The following is a 23,419-nucleotide window of genomic DNA, read 5'->3' on the forward strand; positions in this document are numbered from 1 at the left end:
TACCCCTGGGGGTACTTGAAGGTATGCCAAGGGGTACGTGAGATTTTTTTTAAATATTCTAAAAATAGCAACAATTGAAAAATCCTTTATAAATATATTTATTGAATAATACTTCGACAAAATATGAATGTAAGTTCATAAACTGAACATCAAATCAAGTAGGCTATTCCATTCAATACCAAAAACCCAGAGTTTCCCCCATGCACATGTCTGTCAAAAAGAACTGTGAAAAGAAATGCAACAATGCAATATTCAGTGTTGACAGCTAGATATTTTGTGGACATGTTCCATAAATATTGATGTTAAAGATTTCTTTTTTTGTGAAGAAATGTTTAGAATTAAGTTCATGAATCCAGATGGATCTCTATTACAATCCCCAAAGAGGGCACTTTAAGTTGATGATTACTTCTTTGTGTAGAAATCTTTATTTATAATTGAATCACTTGTTTATTTTTCAACAAGTTTTTAGTTATTTGTATATATTTTTTTTCCAAATAGTTCAAAAGACCACTACAAATGAGCAATATTTTGCACTGTTATACAATTTAATAAATCAGAAACTGATGACATAGTGCTGTATTTTTCTTTTTTATCTCTTTTTTTCCAACCAAAAATGCTTTGCTATGATTAGGGAGTACCGGGTACTTGAATTTAAAAAAAATGTTACATGGGGTACATCACTGAAAAAAGGTTGAGAACCACTGCTCTAACGGATAGAAACCATTGGTAAGTGTTCTTGCAATTTCTCAGAATTTTTATGTAGGAAATACCTTCCAAAGCATCTTATAAATGGTAAAATCTCTTCAACTTCAGGGGCCCACTAGATCAGACCTGGGCACATTAAGGCAGTTAAGCTTTTCAATCTGGCCCGCCTGACATTCCCCCAAATTTTTTTTTTAGATCTTTAAGATGGAAACTGTAGCTGCCATTATGATGTGCAGTGATGTTTTCAAATTACCGTAAGTCTTGAACTATACAAAGTATTTCAATGGCTGGAATCTGTGCTTTTGCATGATGTACTAGTTACTATGGTAATGTACGTCACAGCAGCTCAGACGAGGCACCAAGCAGTGTGGGTGGGGAGCGTTTCCACAGAGTGTTTCTAGAACAAGCCTGAAAATGCGGGTATCAGGGACAGACGCGGAAGGAGATTTTTACAACCAAGATCTAAATCTTAGTGATGTATCAGATGTATCAGATTGCAGGTGGGTTTTTTTTTACTTTTCGCGTTCATATTTCGCTGTGTTTGTTGCATTTTTGTTGCATTTCGCTTGACTGTAAAATATTTTGATGTCAATATTCAGTGTTTTATTGTTCATAGTTAATATTGTAAATACCACATTCTTTAATTTCGTGTACATTCTGGGTGTCTCATTCAGTAAAATATTTTTTAATTCCATTTTGGTTTTTTTAAGGCGGTCTGTCATAACGTTTTTAGCATTCAATCAGACATTATTGTGAGGTTTTGTATTAGCATACTTGCCAACCTTGAGACCTCCGATTTCGGGAGGTGGGGGGGTGTGGTTGGTGGGTGGGGCAGGGGCGTGGTTAAGAGGGGAGGAGTAAATTTACAGCTAGAATTCACCAAGTCAAGTATTTCATATATATATATATATATATATATATATATATATATATATATATATAAGAAATACTTGACTTTCAGTGAATTCTAGCTATGTATATATATATTTATTTATTTTATTATATCTATATATATATATATATGAAAATAAGAGAAATACTTGAATTTCAGTGTTCATTTATTTACACACATAACACTCATCTACTCGTTGTTGAGTTAAGGATCGAATTGTCCATCCTTGTTCTATTCTCTGTCACTATTTTTCTAACCATGCTGAACACCCTCTCTGATGATGCATTCTGCTTCGTCTCCTTGTTGTGTGCGCAGTTGTGCACTGCACTCTCTAAAAGCCCTAGATGTTATTGTCACATATGCATGTACAGTAGATAGCAGTATTGTCTTGTTTAAGAGTGTCACAACATTGCTGTTTACGGCAGACGGACTGCTTTACGGTAGACGAAAACGTGACTGCTGTTGTTGTGTGTTACCGCGCTGGGAGGACGTTAATGAAACTGCCTAACAATAAACCCACATAAGAAACCAAGAACTCGCCCTCGATCATTCTACGGTTATAATGTGTTTGGGCAGGCACGCTGTTTATATTGTGGGAAAGCGGACGTGAAAACAGGCTGTTGACACGTCACTCAGGTCTGCATGGAGCTGGAGGGGGCGTGGCCTCCAGCTCCGCCTGAATTTTGGGAGATTTTCGGGAGAAAATTTGTCCCGGGAGGTTTTCGGGAGAGGCGCTGAATTTCGGGAGTCTCCCGGATAATCCGGGAGGGTTGGCAAGTATGTGTATTAGTGTTCCTAAAATAGATACACCGGCCCCCATACATCTCTTAATTTGGCCCCCAGAGTCAAAATAATTGCCCATGCCTGCACTAGATGAACCCCCAAAAGGGCCCTGGCGGATATTGCCCAATTCCTCTATTTTTCTTCTTCTTCGAAATAGTGTATCAAAACTAGGGCTGTCAAAATGAACGCGGTAATTCATGTGATTATTCACAAACAGTTATTTCATTAATCATTTACACACTTAAATTAATCACGCAATTTATTCTGACTGCACAGGCAATTTTACTTTAACCGTTATACGGTCAGTGATTAGATCGATGCATTTGTCAGTGCAAGTGTTTATACTATTTATGCTTTCAAGTCCAAGTTGAAGAAATCTTGTTAAATGTTGACAGCATAACTACCAAAATACAGAAGTATGTCCTTAATATTTTTGCAGTGCTATTTCTGTTGAAAAGTTAAAATGATTACATTAGAGATGTGATGTGCCACTTTTCAAGTGTCTGATGGCTTAAATTAATTTTCATTAATTTTTCATATTTTGAATTATTTTGAAAGGCTTACAAAAAAACTACATTTGAATTGTAATTCCATGCTATTGACAGGACTATTAATTTTAGTGAAGTTAGCATACCATGTTTACAGTATGATAATTGTGATAGAAATGTGAATTTTAGGCACTGAATATTTTTTACAATTGAACAAGGCAGTAGATTATACAAGCTTGGACAGAAAGTTAATAATGACACCAATTTTTTTTTTAATGGAATTGTTTAGTACTGTTTTACCATTTGTTTACTGTAAAAAGTGTTTATACTGTTTATACTTTAAATTAACAAATTGAAGTCTTGTGAAAGGTTGACAGGATAACTGGCATTAACTGTCAAAATAATTTCAAACTATTGAAGTTAGCTTACAGAATAAACATGTCAATCAACCCATATGATTTTTGCTGTAATATTTTTGTTTTGAAAAGTTTAACCTGTCTGAATGCTAATAATCATTTTGCGTCGGGGGGCGAACCTGAACCCCCCACCAGGACTTTGTCCTGGACCTACCGGCCCCTGGACCCTGGCTACTAGGTTTTTCTGATTTCAAAAGTTGGCAGGTATGCAATATCCCTAAAAAAAAGCTTCAAAATGCCTGATTTTAACCATCGTTATAAACACCTGTCCATTTTCCTGTGACGTCACATAGTGAAGCCAACACAAACAAACATGGCGGAAAGAACAGCAAGCTATAGCGACATTAGCTCGGATTCAGACTCTGATTTCAGCGGCTTAAGCGATTCAACAGATTACGAATGTATTGAAACGGATGGTTGTAGTGTGGAGTCAGGTAGCGAAAACGAAATTGAAGAAGAAACTGAAGCTATTGAGCCATATCGGTTTGAACCGTATGCAAGCGAAACCGACGAAAACGACACGACAGCCAGCGACACGGGAGAAAGCGAGGACGAATTCGGCGATCGCCTTCTAACCAACGATTGGTATGTGTTTGTTTGGCATTAAAGGAAACTAACAACTATGAACTAGGTTTACAGCATATGAAATACATTTGGCAACAACATGCACTTTGAGAGTGCAGACAGCCCAGTTTTCATCAATTAATATATTCTGTAGACATACCCTCACCCGCGCTCTTTTCCTGAAAGCTGATCTGTCCAGTTTTGGAGTTGATGTCAGCAGGCCAGGGAAGCTAGGGTCGATAGGGGGTTTAGCTCGCTCGTCTGCGGGAACAAACTGCCGCCATTGCTTGCCGTGCCACCGAGGTCTTTTGTCCCTGAATAGCTCACACACTCCGGCAGATTCAATGGGGGTCTGGCGGCAGATTTCTTTGACTTTATCGTTGGAAATGCATCTGCTTTGAGTGTCGCAGGATATCCACACATTCTTGCCATCTCTGTCGTAGCATAGCTTTCGTCGGTAAAGTGTGCGGAACAAACGTCCAATTTCTTGCCACTTTCGCATCTTTGGGCCACTGGTGCAACTTGAATCCGTCCCTGTTCGTGTTGTTACACCCTCCGACAACACACCGACGAGGCATGATGTCTCCAAAGTACGGAAAACAGTCGAAAAAAACGGAAAATAACAGCTGATTTGACTCGGTGTTTGAGAAAATGGCGGATTGCTTCCCGATGTGACGCCACGTTGTGACGTCATCGCTCCGAGAGCGAATAATAGAAAGGCGTTTAATTAGCCAAAATTCACCCATTTAGAGTTCGGAAATCGGTTAAAAAAATATATGGTCTTTTTTCTGCAACATCAAGGTATATATTGACGCTTACATAGGTCTGGTGATAATGTTCCCCTTTAACAAATGTTGGTCCCAGTATTGATCCTTGAGGTACACCACAAGATATTTTCAGCTCTGGAGACGTTTGTTCTCCTATCTTCACGTTTTGCTTCCTGTTGGTTAAGTAGCTTCTTACCCAGTTCAAGACCAACCCTCTGATGCCATACAGTTCTAATTCGTTTAAGATATTATGATTGATTCAAATGCTTTTGTTAAATCCATAAACCAATTTGGCAACACACTTTTTGCTATCCATTGCATTGGTGATCGATTCCATTATTTTGATTCATGCCATTGATGTTGAAATGTTGGCTCTGTATCAATGTTCCCTCTAATTTTTCATGTGTGTGAGCAAACGCAAAAACTCCCTGAGCATTCAGTGGAGCCCATGTGAGCAACATCAGACGTGCACACTGTGGCTACACCAGCAGCACATCTGTCCCAAACCTGACTAAATAACAAGTTCAATCTCCATCCATCCATCCATTTTCTACCGCTTGTCCATTTCGGGATTGCGGGGGGTGCTAGAGCCTGTCTCAGCTGCATTCGGGCGGAAGGCGGGGTACACCCTGGACAAGTCCCCACCTCACCGCAGGGCCAACACAGATAGACAGACAACATTCTTTTATTATTATAATGAAATGACAGCAGTCATTTCCATGAGGTTATTTTCTAATATAAATTGTCTGGGTGGAGGTCCTGATTTGGAAATAATTTGTACCCCTTTTAGACATTGCATTTAGTTCCCATTAAAACATTCACATGTTGCACAATGATATGTAAGCAGGGGATTATGTGTACATTCCTGCAACTTCCTGTTTGTAAAAAATATATTTGTATTATTATTTATTTAATATACTAACAGCATTTCATGATTCATATTTATAAATTAAGATTCCTAATAAATGACACTAGAATAAGCACACATTTGATTGGTAAATCATAGTGTAACGACCTGGAATGACACTTTATGTGTGGTGTTGGAGTTGTCCGACTTTTTGTGTGGCTGTAAACGCATCACTGGCTAAGTGCCATATGTGCATGTGTTGGCGCAAGTGAGAAAGAGCGAGCGGCTGCTGTTGATATAACAAAGTTGCTTTTGGTCTGGTTTGAAATGACCAGTTTTGCTAGATATAATTTTTTTTACTAATGTTTTGGTGATGTGTTTATGGCCGACAATAAAGAGATTTGCTCAGTGAAGTGATCGATGGGATTCATGTCCTCAAAGCGTCTCGACAGACGTTACAATATTTGAACAATGATGACGAAAACTGTTTTCTCTGTCGTGTCCGTGTCGTGTCGAAAATTGTTGTGCGCTTATTTTTTTATTTGATTTTGTGCGTGGCATAGATTTGCCGTGCGCAGAGGACGCTTGAGCAGTGTGCAATTGCACAGGCACGCACCTTAGAGGGAACATTGCTCTGTATCCTTATTGGTTGAGTGTTTCATTTTTATTTCATTTAGTATAACCATTTTGTTTTCCAATGTGAAAGAGCAGTGAATGAATTCATATACATTCATAAACTCATTCTGGCCCTATAAATTTCCTTCTTGTCGTTGTACTTTTTTGTCTGTATAGATGTAAAATGGTCTTATTTTTAAGATAGTTTTAAAAAAGTTCCTCAAAAGTCTTAAATTTGACGTTGAAATACGTTTTATCCACTTTCTAGACTGAAGTATTAAAATATTTAAAATGATTTGGAAGCTGTTAGAGAGTTTCTTCCTTTCAAAATAACACTAATGAGTTAATAGGTCACAGATGTTCGCATTGAGGTTAATTCTTCTCTCTAACCACTTTCCAGCTCCTCATCTGTCCTCCTGTGACTCGCTTCTTCTTTGGTCGACGAGAGCCCTTCCACAAGCTGCTTATTCAGGGAGATTCTGCAGGCAAACTGTCACTGTGGAACATCCCAGATGCCTCGCCTCCACAGCAACTGTCCACTCCTGCAGGTTAGGATTTAAGGAATTTTACTGGCATACCAGTACACATGAGAACAGCATGAAATGTAGTAGCCAAGGTCCCCGATTTAGCCTAATGAGTACCACAAGACTGTCATAATTTAAATATAATAGCATTTAAATAGAGTAGGTTGTACATTGCATAGATTAATAGGAATAGATTATGATAAAATGACTAATGATGATAACAATAGTAATGTATTATAATCAGCGTTGGGTTAGTTACTGAAAATCAGTAACTAGTTACTGTTACTAGTTACTTTATTTCAAAAGTAACTCAGTTACTTACACGGAAAAGTAATGCGTTACTGTGAAAAGTAACTATTTAGTTACTTCTTTTTTTTTTCTTTGTTTTTAAAGCTCCCATTAATGCCCTTTAGCCTTCATTTCAGTACTGTTATTGCACTGGAGAATAATACAATCTGTTGATCAACTTGACATGCATTGGCATCACTGAACTCTGCTAAGCAATGTGGTCTACATACAACACACAAAGATATGTTTCAAAGGGCCAATTTATTTCAGGCCAGAACAAATTGACAAAAGTATTTTAAATAGCTGCAACATAACATACATACGTAACAAGCAGCATAATAACATGTCACAACATAGCTGTAAACCTGGCTTCACCCAAAGAAGGCACACATGACATGATTATATGTCATGTCACTATATACAGCACACATACTGCTATACACACGCCTAGCCAGGCATTTTTTTCTCTCAAGGAATTTGGAAATAAAATCATGTCTTCAGGAGATCAACACTGTATTGAAGTGTACTGTACTTTACGCATTTCCCCACTTTTAGTTTAGAGAAAAGGAAAGATTGGCCTGGCCCACTAGGATGCCTCTTTATGTTTGTGAACTTTATAGTCTATACATTTAGAGTGATGTGATAATCAAACTCTCTAGAAGTCTAGAATGAAAGAGCAACAGTATATAAGAGAATTGACAGAGTGTGTACCTTCGGTGCTGAATGATGAGCAGAGGCAGAGTTTGGAGTGTTTTCTTTAGCTCGTTTTCCATGCTTATGTCCTCACTGTCCAGGTACGTGAAAATGTTTTCCGTGCCATTTGCTGTTTGACGCCGCTATCGTGCTAATTAGCTGCCTGAAAGCGGGTGACTCCACTGTAGAAATAGCCTGCATGTCTTCTAGCACATACGCATTAATGGCTCTATCAATGTTGTCCTGGCTAGCAGTGCCTCCATTAAAATCCTTAGGTGATGGTGGAGGTAAAGTGGCATCGGAGTCTGTGTCTTTTGTAGCTGTTTCAGTAGATTTGAATTGCTGTTTTGGCCAGTAGATAGGATCTTTGATCCAAGACACATCCATCCATCCATCCATTTTCTACCGCTTATTCCCTTCGGGGTCGCGGGGGGCGCTGGAGCCTATCTCAGCTACAATCAGGCGGAAGGCGGGGTACACCATGGACAAGTCGCCACCTCATCGCAGGTCTTTGATCCAAGACACAACTTACATTTAACTAAAATGTTCTTTTCTTTGTGCTCGACAAAAGAAAAGTAGTGAGAATATCTCCATGTTAAGAAACTCGACTGCGGCTCCGCCATGATGTCTTGTTAGTAAACACAGACAAGCCACGCCTCCACCCCCCCTCCCCTATCTTCCCACACCCACACCCAGACACACACAGAGCGCGCCTCTTCTCTTCTCTCCCTTGTGACACAAAAAGATTCAGAAGGACGACACTGCAACTCTCCAATAAAACACACTCAGATCTTCTGTTTCTAGCCGATACTACATAAAAAAATAACGTAAAATAACGCAGTAAGGCATCATGTAGTAACGGTAACTGAGTTACTGAATATAAAAAATAACGCGTTAGACTACGGTACTAGTTACCGCCGAAAATACAGTAACGCGTTACAAAGTAACGCATTAGTCCGAACACTGATTATAATTACTAATATGCACCTTAACACGCCCATTTTCTGGTATGACCACATTCAGGAAAAGGACGACAATTCCCAAAAGCTTTAACTTCTAATTTTGACAAATTATTTGTTAAATATTATCTCTAAAACCACAATTGGAAACATGTACTAGCTTTTGCGGTGTTTTTGTATTTTTTGGTTTGAAATAAAATGTAAGTTGGAACAATTGACAAGCAGCAGCTCTTACCGTAATCTAAATGCAGAGACAGAATGACAACAAGTGGCCCAAATTATACTCCGTACTCGCCACTAGATAACAGATTTTTGATCATTGTTGTTTTATTTGTCACATGGATGAAACAACTACAAACAACACACTCCTTTTGAGCGGCTGATCACTTGAGCAAACTGTGTGCTTGTGAAGTTTTAACATGTTTCAAAATAAATGTATTGAATGTGTCACCTCAAAAACACACATTTCTCCAGTGTCAAAAAATTTAATAAAAATATAAACACACAGTGGAGTTAGATAAAAGTCTCCACTACAAAAAAAAAAACATTACCTGGCTGTTATGCACATATTGTCCAATCAGAAGCCTGAAAAAGCAACCACAGCTGACTTGATCGAACATTATAACGCATCTGTCCATCAATACATGAGATGTACAATTATGTTTAAATTACTTTCAAATTAGCGCACACTTACATGGAGCTCAGAAAACATACCATACCATACCAACTTTATTTATAAAGCCCTTTAAAAACAACCGCAGTTGAAGAACAAAGGGCTGTACACCACAAAGAAATACAGGCAAAGCAGACTAAAAAATAACATTTAAAACAGAAGTAAAATACACATTGAAAATGCAAATACAAATTATCCTAAGAACAATTTGTTAGATAAAAAGCAGTTAAAAATGTTAAAAACAGTAAAGTCTCATGCTGGGTTAAAAGCCAGTGAATAAAAATGGGTTTTAAGAAGGGTCTTAAAAGTAGCCAAAGAAGGGGCCTGTCTCACATGGAGAGGGAGATCGTTCCAGAGTTTGGGACCCGCAACAATAAATGTCTGTTTTAATCGCGTGTGCATGTGCCTTTATACACGCACGGGTGTCCACCGTTGCACGAAATGAAAACACTATAAGTAAACAACTTTGTGTTCTTTTGTTAAATAACGTTTAAAGGGGACCTGTGATGATTTTATTTTAAACACTTTATTGTGGTACAGATAATATGTACTCCATATGCTTTAGTTAAAATTTTTAATGAACTTTGCTCCACAGTCACATTTATTACCTGTATTTTGAGTCTGTCTGCACGATGTTTGTTTTTGGAGGCGTTCCCGGATTGCAGGGTTTCCCTTGATTTTTGGCGTGGCGCCACAGGAAAATTAAAGCCGCCACACCTTAAAAATGATCAGGGTCTTTTCTGTGAAAACAAATTCAAGTAATACATATGTATATGTATAGATGGATATACAGTTGATCATGTATGCACTATTGACGAGTGATGCACCGAACTTTCGGCCACCGAAAATGTTTGCTGAACCGTAAACAAGGCCCACGCAATCGTCTCGAGCCTTTGCGGTAACACAGAGGCGCTGCCTGCGCAGCTGCTTCACCCATACCTCGGCTTTACTTGATGTCAAAATTAGAGATGTCCTATAATGGCTTTTTTTGCCGATATTCCGATATTGTCCAACTCTTAATTACCGATTCTGATATCAACCGATACCGATATATACAGTCGTGGAATTAACACATTATTATGTCTAATTTTTAGAGATGTCCGATAATATCGGCCTGCCGATATTATCGGACGATAAATGCGTTAAAATGTAATATCGGAAATTATCGGTATCGTTTTTTTTATTATCGGTTTATTTTTTTGAATTTTTTTAAATTGATTAAATCAACATAAAAAACACAAGATACACTTACAATTAGTGCACCAACCCAAAAAACTACCCTCCCCATTTACACTCAGTCACACAAAAGGGTTGCTTCTTTCTGTTATTAATATTCTGGTTCCCACATTATATATCAATATATATCAATACAGTCTGCAAAGGATACAGTCCGTAAGCACACATGATTGTGCGTGCTGCTGGTCCACTAATAATACTAACCTTTAACAGTTAATTTTACTAATGTTCATTAATTACTAGTTCCAATGTAACTGTTTTTATATTGTGTTACTTTCTTTTTTATTCAAGAAAATGTTTTTAATTTATTTATCTTATTTTATTTTATTAATTTTTTTTTAAAAGTACCTTATCTTCACCATACCTGGTTGTCCAAATTAGGCATAATAATGTGTTGATTTCACGACTGTATATATCGGTTGATATCGGTATCGGTTGATATCGGTATCGGTAATTAAAGAGTTGGACAATATCGGAATATCGGATATCGGCAATAAGCCATTATCGGACATCCCTACTAATTTTGTTGTGATGCCCCGCTGGATGCATTAAACAATGTAACAAGGTTTTCCAAAATAAATCAACTCAAAAAAATGCCAACATGGCACTGCCATATTTATTATTGAAGTCACAAAGTGCATTATTTTTTTTAACATGCCTCAAAACAGCAGCTTGGAATTTGGGACATGTGGAGGTTGAGGTGGGGGGTGGGGGGGTAGCGGGGGTGTATATTGTAGCGTCGTGGAAGAGTTAGTGCTGCAAGGGATTCTGGGTGTTTGTTGTGTTATGTTTATGTCGTGTTACGGTGCGGATGTTCTCCCGAAATGTGTTTGTCATTCTTGTTTGGTGTGGGTTCACAGTGTGACGCATATTTTTAACAGTGTTAAAGTTGTTTATACGGCCACCCTCAGTGTGACTTATATGGCTGTTGACCAAGTATGCCTTGCATTCGCTTGTGTGTGTGAAAAGCCGTGGATATTATGTGACTGGGCCGACACGCAAAGGCAGTGCCTTTAAGGTTTATTGGCGCTCTGTACTTCTCCCTACGTCCGTGTACACAACGGCGTTTTAAAAAGTCCTACATTTTACTTTTTGAAACCGATACAGATAATTTTTTAAACTGATACCGATAATTTCCGATATTACATTTTAAAGCATTAATCGGCCAATAATATCGGCAGTCCGGTATTATCGGACATCTCCAGTCAAAATGAATATGTCCACCTCGCTATGATATCACAACATAGCCAAAATTGCAGAGGCAATCAAAACTGCATGCAAGCTTACACAAAAATGCATTAACCTGATGATTTGATGCTTTGGCATTGTTTAACACAGTGTTTTTCAACCTTTTTTGAGCCAAGGCACATTTTTTGTGTTGACAAAATCCAGAGGCACACCACCAGCAGAAATCATTAAACAACGAAACTCAGTTGACAGTAAAAAGTCGTTGTCGCAATTGTTGGATATGACTTTAAAGCATAACCAAGCATGCATCACTATAGCTCTTGTCTCAAAGTAGGTGTACTGTCACCACCTGTCACATCACCCCCTGACTTATTTTGAGTTTTTTGCTGTTTTCCTGTGTGTAGTGTTTTAGTTCTTGTCTTGCGCTCCAATTTTGGTGGCTTTTTCTCTTTTTTTGGTATTTTCCTGTAGCAGTTTCATGTCTTCCTTCGAGCGATATTTCCCCCATCTACTTTGTTTTAGCAATCAAGGATATTTCGGTTGTTTTTATCCTTCTTTGCGTGGACATTGTTGATTGTCATGTCATGTTCGGATGTACATTGCGGACCCCATCTTTGGTCCACAGTAAGTCTTTGCTGTCATCCAGCATTCTGTTTTTGTTTACTTTGTAGCCAGTTCAGTTTTAGTCTCATTCTGCATAGCCTTCCCTAAGCTTCAATGCCCTTTCTTAGGGGCATTCACCTTTTGTTTATTTTTGGTTTAAGCATTAGATACCTTTTTACCTGCACACTGCCTCCCGCTGTTTCCGACATCTACAAAGCAATTAGCTACCTGCTGCCACCTACTGATATGGAAGTGTATTACAGGGTTACTCTGCCAAGCTCTAGACAGCACCGACACTCAACAACAATACATCATTTGCAGACTATAATTACTGGTTTGCAAAAAATATTTTTTTACCCCAAATAGGTGACATTAGATAATCTCCCACGGCACACCAGACTGTATGTCACGGCACACTAGTGTGCCGCGGCACTGTGGTTGAAAATGACTGGTTTAACACATGTATCAAACATTGTAACATTCAAGTATAAGTCAGAAAAGATGCAAATCAATCCTAGGTCCCTTTAAAAACAGAAGATAATAATGCACAATCCTATGACACAAACTAAACATCTTTTTTTTATCCGTCCATACACAAACCCTGACCCAGAATTCTTTAAAACCTCCACTTGGCCAGAGTTTTCTAAAAGTTCGAATTTCAAGGACAAAAAGTGTGTTGACAAGGGTACAAAATGCATGGAAAAATATGTAATTTTATAATATCTGCGTGTGCCTTAGTTTACAAACAAGATTGTTTCGGCATCTGTTGTGCATTCTTGTAATATGCTGCTCTCTGCTGCCTTGTTTTGTCTTTTCAGAACTATTAGTTTTTGCCAAGTGTTAAAAGTTTATTAACATTTTTGTTCTTGTATTTAATATTTTGATCTAAACTCACCACTTACCTGCGTCTTTGTAGACCTGCAGGTGTCATTCACCATCAGTCTGCAAGCGGCATTTGATAAGTTGACTCCGACGTCTTCTGGAATCATTGACCAGCTAAGTGTCTTGCCTGGCAAAGAGGAACCCATTAAGGTTTGAATCTCTTTGTGAATGGGGGAATGGAATAGCCTCTCACTCCTAACTCTTAACTGAATAATGTATAGTTTTCCTTTCTTTAAATGCTCATGTCTATGTCCCTCAGGTGACAGCCAGCGTCTACATCCCCTCCCAGGGTCGACTGGTGTGCGGAAGAGAAGATGGCAGCATCATTCTGGTTCCTGCTACTCAGACCGCAATCGTTCAGTTGCTTCAGGGAGAACACATGCTTAGAAGAGGTGAGGGTTAAAATGGAGATACAAAGGAAGATTGTTCATCTCACACATAACGTTGAACAATGTAAAGTCGAATGCAGACCTAGACCTAGACCAGGGATGTCAAACTGGTTTTCCTTGAGGCTGCCAACAGAGACTTGGCAGCCTTTGACTTCGGATTTCATTATTAATTATATAGATTGTTTTAAGTAGACTGTCAATTTTACAGTAAAAACTTTACATTTACAGAATTTTACTGTAAAATATAGTGTTTTTTAATTTTTGACAATATTTTACTTTAAATGGATAATCAGTACCACTGTTTTTTGGAGGGGGTTTACGGAAAAAGCCGGCAGCTTAGTTGCCAGAATTTTTGTGTTAAATTTACATTGGTTTTTACAACATTATATTTGTCAGGTTCAAACACTGATGACATCTACTAAACAAGACAAGAAGCAAAGAATTAAACAGAGACAGAATAAAATTTGGCTCAGTTGAGGAGAGCGCGTCTGGGCTGTACTCTTATACAGTCTCCATCACGCTCTGACAAAAGATTGTACGTCTCCTCTTTTATTTGGACTTTCCCTGATTACATGGCAACAGCTGTTTCTAAGGGACTGGGGTCGTAAACAGCCATCGCCTTTGATTACAACAGTTCAAAGAAAAGATAGTAAAACAGTTCACAGAAAAGGTCCCTGGAGGGGAGTCAGGCCCTGCTTCCTCTCCGCTTTGTAGTTCTTGGGTCAAGACAAAATCTTTCTGTTGATTACAATACATGAAAGAAACAGAACACCTTCATTGTGGCTTCCCATTCTACACAGTGGAGTTTTACAAGCCTTCTGCTTGGTAGGATTAAAGCCAGCTTTTGTCTGCTTGCCGGGAACTCATGGAAACACATAGTTTTGTGATATCTTAGATCAAATTATTCTAACAATATTGTTAATGGAAAAACAGTACAAGTTCTTTTTTCATTCTGGCAACTTAACTGCCAGTTTTTCTACCCTAAAAACAAATGTAACGTCTTCCCATTTACAGTAATACACCGTTAAAAACAACAACCGTAGATTTTATAGTCAAAAAGTGGCAGCTCAGTCAACAGAATGCAAAATGCAAAAAACAAAAGTAGTTTTTATCAATTTACAGTAATATGCTGTAAAGAACAACATACAATTTATTGTCATTTGTATTCATTTGATGAGTAGTTTAGTGTAAAGTTAAGTATTTTTATTTAGACAAAAACATGTTTGGAAAGTATGATAATATACTGTAATATTTGTTGCAATATTGGATACTGTTAAAGTTTAAAGGCCTACTGAAATGCGATTTTCTTATTTATACGGGGATAGCAGGTCCATTCTATGTGTCATACTTTATCATTTCGCGATATTGCCATATTTTTGCTGAAAGGATTTAGTAGAGAACATCGACGATAAAGTTCGCAACTTTTGGTCGCTGATAAAAAAGCTTTGCCTGTACCGGAAGTAGCAGACGATATGCGCGTGACGTCACAGGTTGTGGAGCTCCTCACATCTGCACATTGTTTACAATCATGGCCACCAGCAGTGAGAGCGATTCAGACCGAGAAAGCGACGATTTCCCCATTAATTTGAGCGAGGATGAAAGATTTGTGGATGAGGAAAGTGAGAGTGAAGGACTAGAGGGCAGTGGGAGCGATTCAGATAGGGAAGATGCTAGAGATGCGCGGATAGGCAATTATTTCATCCGCAACCGCATCAGAAAGTCGTCAACCATCCGCAATCCACCCGATCTAACATTTGATCAGAACCGCATCCGCCCGCATCCGCCCGTTGTTATATATCTAATATAGACGATGCAAGGCATTAGTGAGGTTATAAAGCTTTTGCCTGTTAAAGAAAGGAGACTGATCCAATGCAGCACAGACATTCGCGTGCCACGCTGTCACGACCCAGACGCACACCAGTGCGCAATCATATGGGAACCGCACTGAGCGCACCTCTAAGCGCGTCGCGCTGCAGGCCCGACGCTCCAGCGCCATCCATTTTCAGGGCTAGTTGATTCGGCAGGTGGGTTGTTACACACTCCTTAGCGGGTTCCAACTTCCATGGCCACCGTCCTAGCTGCTGTCTATATCAACCAGGGTGAGCCCCACCCCTTTCGTGAGCGCACTGCGCGCGGAGTGACCCCTGTTACGCGCCCCCGGCAACAGGGGTGGCGGGCAGGTAAGCTGCGTGGGCAGAGCGCGCAGAGTGACCCCTGTTACGAGCCCCCGGCCACGGGGGTGGCGGGCAGGTAAGCTGCTTACCTGCTGCGCGTGACGCCGGCCGCGGCGAAGGCGGACGAGGCGGGGTGTCGGTGCGGTGGGCGCGGTGGTGACCCTGGACGTGCGTCGGGCCCTTCTCGCGGATCGCCTCAGCTACGGCTCCCGGTGGGGCCCTCTCGGGGGAAGGGGCCTCGGTCCCGGACCCCGGCGAGGCGTCCCTTCTCCGCTCCGTAAAAGTGTCCATCTCTTTTTTTTTTTTTTCTTCTGTTGTGGCATATGCTGCAGGTGCCTGCTCGTTTTTCGTATGTGGGTAACAACATTTAACTATGTATATATATTTCCGAATTGGTTTAACTGCCACCCGCCTGCATCTATTTCAAATCTAATTTTTTTTTAACCACCAGACCCGACCCGACCCGCGGATAAAATCTAATTTTTTTAAATTTCATCCGCCCGATCCGCGGATAATCCGCGGACTCCGCGGTTGTGCCCGCAAACCGCGCATCTCTAGAAGATGCTGTGAGAGGCGGGTGGGACCTGATATTCAGCTGGGAATGACTAAAACAGTAAATAAACACAAGACATATATATACTATTAGCCACAACACAACCAGGCTTATATTTAATATGCCACAAATTAATCCCGCATAACAAACATCTCCCCCCTCCCGTATATAACCCGCCAATACAACTCAAACACCTGCACAACACACTCAATCCCACAGCCCAAAGTACCGTTCACCTCCCCAAAGCTCATAGAGCACATATATTTCCCCAAAGTCCCCAAAGTTACGTACGTGACATGCACATAGCGGCACGCAGGTACGGGCAAGCGATCAAATGTTTGGAAGCCGCAGCTGCATGCGTACTCACGGTACCGCGTCTGCGCATCCAACTCAAAGTCCTCCTGATAAGAGTCTCTGTTGTCCCAGTTCTCCACAGGCCAATGGTAAAGCTTGACTGTCATCTTTCGGGAATGTAAACAATGAAACACCGGCTGTCAGGGGGTGCATTCTACGGCGGGGGTGCGTTATCCGGCACAACACCTGCCACAATACACCGCTTCCCACCTACAGCTTTCTTCTTTGCTGTCTCCATTGTTCATTGAACAAATTGCAAAAGATTCACCAACACAGATGTCCAGAATACTGTGGAATTTTGCGATGAAAACAGACGACTTAATAGCTGGCCACCATGCTATCCCAAAATGTCCTCTACAATCCGTAACGTCACGCACAGGCGTCATCATACCGAGACGTTTTCAGCAGGATATTTCGCGCGAAATTTGAAATTGCACTTTAGTAAGCTAACCCGGCCGTATTGGCATGTGTTGCAATGTTAAGATTTCATCATTGATATATAAACTATCAGACTGCGTGGTCGGTAGTAGTGGGTTTCAATAGGCCTTTAAAAGGTATGCAATTTCAAGCACGAAAAAAATCCATTACATTTAGTGAGAACATATTAAGTACTTTACTGACACATATCATTTCCAGGTGTTTGCAGTCCAGATAAAATGATGTCACGGGCCAGTTCTGGCTCCCGGGCCTTGAGTTTGACACCTGTGACCTAGACCAATCCATCCTTATTTCGATATCCACCACCTACAAACTGTCTGAATTATATTATTAGGATTAATTTATTATTAACTGAGAAGAACCAGGGTTTTCCTTGGCTGATGCCCACCCCTCTATGGGTTAACATCATTACTAAATATTATTATACACAGTACTAACTAACAACACCCAAGCATCAATGAAAACATCTCCTTGGTGGAGGTAATGAATTAAAAGTTAAAGTTAAAGTACCAATGATTGTCACACACACACTAGGTGTGGCGAAATTATTCTCTGCATTTGACCCATCACCCTTGATCACCCCCTGGGAGGTGAGGGGAGCAGTGGGCAGCAGCGGTGGCTGCGCCCGGGAATCATTTTGGTGATTTAACCCCCAATTCCAACCCTTGATGCTGAGTGCCAAGCAGGGAGGTAATGGGTCCCATTTTTAAAGTCTTTGGTATGACTCGGCCGGGATTTGAACTCCCAACCTACCGATCTCAGGACGGACACTCTAACCACTAGGCCACTAGGCCCAATACAAGTGTATTGGGGCTAATTGTGTTTTTTTCTTTTTCATCATATAGCCAGTTTGACAAAACAATTAAAGGCGCTGAAATGATTACGAAAATTAATATTTCACTGTCTTTGTCCCCATGCTGCGCAGGATGGCCACCGCACCGCACACTGCGAGGCCACAGGAACAAGGTGACATGCGTGCTGTATCCGTACCAGGTCTCCCCTCGGTACGACCAGCGCTCTCTGGTGTCCGGAGGGGTGGACTTCTCTGTCATCGTCTGGGATATTTTCACTGGAGAGATGAAGCACATTTTCTGCGTTCACGGAGGAGAGATCACCCAGCTCATTGTCCCACCAGAAAACTGCAGCGTGAGTCCTCCCTCACATGATATGGCGTTTGGGCAATGAGAGACCGCCTCACCATGATAATATTTAAGAGTGTTTTTAAGGAAGCTTATTATGCTTTTTGTCGGCTTTCATCTTGTTTCATGCATGGTTACTACACTATATTGTTCACATTACTGATTTGTATGTACCGTATTTTTTAACCATAGGGCGCACCGGATTATAAGGCGCACTGCCGATGAGCGGGTCTATTCAGGTCTATTTTCATATTTAAGGCACACCGGATTATAAGGCGCATTAAAGGGGTCATGTAATGATTTTTTTCTAAATTTAAAACATTTCTTTGTGGTCTACATCAGTGGTCCCCAACCACCGAGCCGCGGCCCGGTACCGGTCTGTAGATCGATTGGTACCGGGCCGCACAAGAAAAAAAAAAAAATTAATTAATTAATTTATTTTTTATTAAATCAACATAAAAAACACAAGATACACTTACAATTAGTGCACCAACCCAAAAAAACTCCCTCCCCCATTTACACTCATTCACACTCATTCACACAAAAGGGTTGTTTCTTTCTGTTATTAATATTCTGGTTCCTACATTATATATCAATATATATCAATACAGTCTGCAGGGATACAGTCCGTAGCACACATGATTGTATTTTTTTATGACTAAAAAATAATAATAAAATAAAATAAAAATAAATAAATGACCATACCCCCAAGTTTCAGGTTCGTCCTGAAATTTCGACCAAAAAATAAATATCCTAGACCAGTGGTCCCCAACCACTGGGTCGTGGCCCGGTACCGGTCCGCAGAAAAAATAAAAAAATAAATGTATATATATTTTTTATTTTTTTAATTTATTAAATCAACATAAAAAAACACAATATATACATTATATATCAATATAGATCAATACAGTCTGCAGGGATACAGTCTGTAAGCACACATGATTGTATTTCTTTATGAAAAAAAAAAATGAAAAAATCCCCCCCCCCCCCGGTCCGTGGGACAAATTTTCAAGCGTTGACCGGTCGGCAGCTACAAAAAGGTTGGGGACCACTGGTCTACATAACATGTAATGGTGGTTCTTTGGTCAAAATGTTGCATAGATTATGTTTTACAGATAATCTTCAAGCCTCTTTCTGACAGTCGCTTCAGGACTTGCAGTTTTGTGGGCGGTCTTATTTACGTGGCTCACCTTCGACAGCCTCTTCTCCCCGTCATCTTTGTTGTAGCGGTGTAGCGTGCAAGGACGGGAGTGGAAGAAGTGTCAAAAGATGGAGCTAACTGTTTTAATGACATTCAGACTTTACTTAAATCAACAACGGAGCAGCATTTTCTCATCCGTGGCTCACTAGTGCAATAACAAAAACAGTCCGACCGGAAATCTCTAATAACTAAAGTTCCTTGGGTGAATAATGTAAACTCACTACACCGGTAGATTTTTAGTGCTTCCACAGCAAGATATAAGTTAGAACTTTCCGCTACTTTATATTAGAAATGGCAACAGCAGAGGGTGAATGTCCCATAACAAGAAGATAGTGAAAAAAAAGAAGCTTTTCGACTACGTCATCGTCACAGACTACAGTGGCGGACTTGCGCAAATTTTCAGGACTTATGCAGATCCTAAATACACATCAGCAGGTACCAGAAGAAGAAACGTTGGTTTTGCATAATATTGTGAAACAAAATGCCAGATAATGTCTGCTAATGGGTGCCATTTTGCGGTCCTTATACACACACCATGTTAATACTTGTATTTCTGACTACGGTAGCTGTAATGGGCCGACAATCCATCAAGCGGTGCGGCTTCAAAGTCGTACTAAAACATTTTGACAGATTTTTGAGTGGCGTGTGTAATGTTCTTTATTTTCAATGGAACATTTAAAGTTTTGGTGTTGTTTACTGGCGTCATATTGCAGTCTACACGTATCTCTTATGTGTGACTGCCATCTACTGGTCACACTTATCATTGCACCATGTACCAAATAAAGTTGCTTCGAGGCCGGTAAGCACAACCAGAATTATGCCGTACATTAGGTGCACCGGGTTATAAGGCGCACTGTCGATTTTTGAGAAACGAAATAATTTTAAGTGCGCCTTATAGTCCGAAAAATACGGAAGCTGGCAGGGGCTCTGTTCTCTGTCAAGGCAATTGCCCGTGACTGACTGACAACCTGCGGTTTCCCTTGTGCCCTAACCTCAACTGGAACAGGATGCAGCCAACCCGAAACCCTTAAACTGTATAGAATATGTTTGGATGTCGCTTTTGTCAACAATTATTGACTGTGCGTATGTTTGCTCTGCAGACTCGAGTGCAGCACTGCGTCTGCTCTGTGGCCAGTGACCACTCTGTTGGCCTGCTCAGTCTCCGGGAAAGGAAGTGCATTATGTTAGCATCGCGCCATCTCTTCCCGATCCAAGTTATCAAATGGCGTCCAGCAGACGACTACCTGGTGGTTGGATGCTCTGATGGCTCTGTTTACGTCTGGCAGATGGATACAGGTGAGAGTTTTCATTTCTAGAATGATTACTGTATTTTTCGGAGTATAAGGCGCACCGGAGTATAAGTCGCACCTGGCGAAAATGCATAATAAAGAAGGAAAAAAAACATATATAAATCGCACTGAAGCCCGGCCAAACCATGAAAAAAACTGCGACTTATAGTCCGAAAAATACGGTAGATAGTATACCGTACTTTTCAGACCACGGGGGGCACCGGATTATAAGGTGCACCGCCGATGAGCGGGTCTATTCTGGTCTATTTTAATACAAAAGGCACACCGGGTTACAAGGCGCATTAAAGGGGTCATATTATGTTTTTCTACATTTAAAACACTTCCTTGTGGTCTACATAACATGTAATGGTGGTTCTTTGGTCAAAATGTTTTATAGACCATCTTTTAAGTCGCTTTATGACCGTCTCCCCAGGATGCGCCATCTTATTTACGTGGCTCCATTTTGACAGGGTCTTCTCCCAGTCATCTTTATTATACCGGTAGTTTTTAGCGCTTCCATAGCAAGTCTGCTGACAGATATAATTTAGAACTAGAGATGTCCGATAATGGCTTTTTTGCCGATATCCGATATTCCGATATTGTCCAACTCTTAATTACCGATTCCGATATGAACCGATACCGATATATACAGTCGTGGAATTAACACATTATTATGCCTAATTTTGTTGTGATGCCCCGCTGGATGCATTAAACAATGTAACAAGGTTTTCCAAAATAAATCAACTCAAGCTATGGAAAAAAATGCCAACATGGCACTGCCATATTTATTATTGAAGTCACAAAGTGCATTATTTTTTTTAACATGCCTCAAAACAGCAGCTTGGAATTTGGGACATGCTCTCCCTGAGATAATCAGGGGGGTTTGGCGGGGTTGAGGGGGGGGGGGGGGGGTTGAGGTGGGGGGGGGGGGGGGGTGCGGGAGGGGTAGTGGGGGGTGTATATTGTAGCGTCCCGGAAGACTTAGTGCTGGGTATTTGTTCTGTTGTGTTTATGTTGTGTTACGGTGCGGATGTTCTCCCGAAATGTGTTTGTCATTCTTGTTTGGTGTGGGTTCACAGTGTGGCGCATATTTGTAACAGTGTTAAAGTTGTTTATACGGCCACCCTCAGTGTGACCTGTATGGCTGTTGACCAAGTATGCCTTGCATTCACTTGTGTGTGTGAAAAGCAGTAGATAATATGTGATTGGGCCGGCATGCAAAGTCAGTGCCTTTAAGGTTTATTGGCGCTTTGAACTTCTCCTTAACGTCCATGTACACAGTGGCGTTCTAAAAAGTCATACATTTTACTTTTTGAAACCGATACGGATAATTTTGAAACCGATAATTTCCGATATTACATTTTAAAGCATTTATCGGCCGATAATATCGGCAGTCCGATACTATCGGACATCCCTAGTTGTGTGTAATGTTCTATATTCTCAATGAAACCTCAAAATTGTGTTGTTGCTTGCTTACCGCAAACCAATCCAGCAACAAAATAAAACACAGCAATTTTAATTTCAAGCAGCACCATGAGTGAGGAGTTCAGCCTTTACCTCCATAGATAAGATTATTGAGCGTGACGTGTTCGAGGGATGAGAACTTGTTAGGCTCGCGGGCATGCCAATGATTGAGTGAATTTGAAAGAGTCCCGTATGTAGATGTATAAAATTTTGGAAGCCATCTTTTGGCGGGTCGAATGAAACAACTATACTATATATAGCTCACGGGCCCAACTTTGGGCACCGTATTAATTTTCTTGTTAATTTATTGTGGGTTTCTTTCTGCTGTGAGGCAGTTCCATCTATATTTTCTAAAGTTTACTAAGCACTTACTGTATTTCTTGTGTTGTTTCTTCATGTCTGCTCCCTTTGGCTGTTACTTGGTGTGTAATTCGGTTTATGCTCGTCTTCCAGTTTATTTTGCCACGTTAATTAAGGGGATGGGCTTCACACTGTATGAACGAACATACACTGTTAGCTGCGAGCCACCTGTGTCAGCCGGAGGACCTAAAATAAATACAGTGTCAATCAGAAGAGATTACCGTATTTTTCGGACTATAAGTCGCATTTTTTTTCATAGTTTGGCCGGGGGTGCGACTTATACTCAGGAGCGACTTATGTGTGAAATTATTAACACATTACCGTAAAATATCAAATAATATTATTTAGCTCATTCACGTAAGAGACTAGACGTATAAGATTTCATGGGATTTAGCGATTAGGAGTGACAGATTGTTTGGTAAACGTATAGCATGTTCTATATGTTATAGTTATTTGAATGACTCTTACCATAATATGTTACGTTAACATACCAGGCACGTTCTCAGTTGGTTATTTATGCCTCATATAACGTACACTTATTCAGCCTGTTGTTCACTATTCTTTATTTATTTTAAATTGCCTTTCAAATGTCTATTCTTGGTGTTGGGTTTTATCAAATAAATTTCCCCCAAAAATGCGACTTATATATGTTTTTTTCCTTCTTTATTATGCCATTCCGGCAGGTGCGCCTTATACTCCGGTGCGACTTATACTCCGAAAAATACGGTAGCTTTTGTGTTCGGTATTGAAAGGCATTAATTGGCCGAAACCAGGGGTGCCCATTACATCGAACGCGAGCTGCCAGTCAACCGCCAGCCAGGCTTTAAAAAAATAGAACTAAAGAAGTAGTGATCATTAATCTTCACCAAGATGTCACTTTCGTTACTTGATCACTATGTCAAAAGTGGTAAAGGAATGGCTAGAATTAAGGTCTT

General features: G+C 40.2%; 1 protein-coding gene across 2 annotated transcripts in view; it reads left to right on the plus strand.

The window, feature by feature from the left end:
- The window catches only part of wdr7 (WD repeat domain 7), a 244,008-nt gene that overhangs the window by 18,825 nt on the left and 201,764 nt on the right, over window positions 1–23,419 (plus strand). For both annotated transcript variants that reach the window (XM_061980833.2, XM_061980834.2), the window contains 5 exons: window positions 6,478–6,625; window positions 13,158–13,273; window positions 13,383–13,515; window positions 17,957–18,177; window positions 20,472–20,667. In XM_061980833.2, coding sequence (XP_061836817.2) covers window positions 6,478–6,625; window positions 13,158–13,273; window positions 13,383–13,515; window positions 17,957–18,177; window positions 20,472–20,667 — 814 coding nt within the window. The remainder of the gene's footprint in view (window positions 1–6,477; window positions 6,626–13,157; window positions 13,274–13,382; window positions 13,516–17,956; window positions 18,178–20,471; window positions 20,668–23,419) is intronic.

The sequence above is a fragment of the Nerophis lumbriciformis genome, linkage group LG20 (assembly GCF_033978685.3).
Source record: "Nerophis lumbriciformis linkage group LG20, RoL_Nlum_v2.1, whole genome shotgun sequence".
Taxonomy (NCBI): domain Eukaryota; kingdom Metazoa; phylum Chordata; class Actinopteri; order Syngnathiformes; family Syngnathidae; genus Nerophis; species Nerophis lumbriciformis.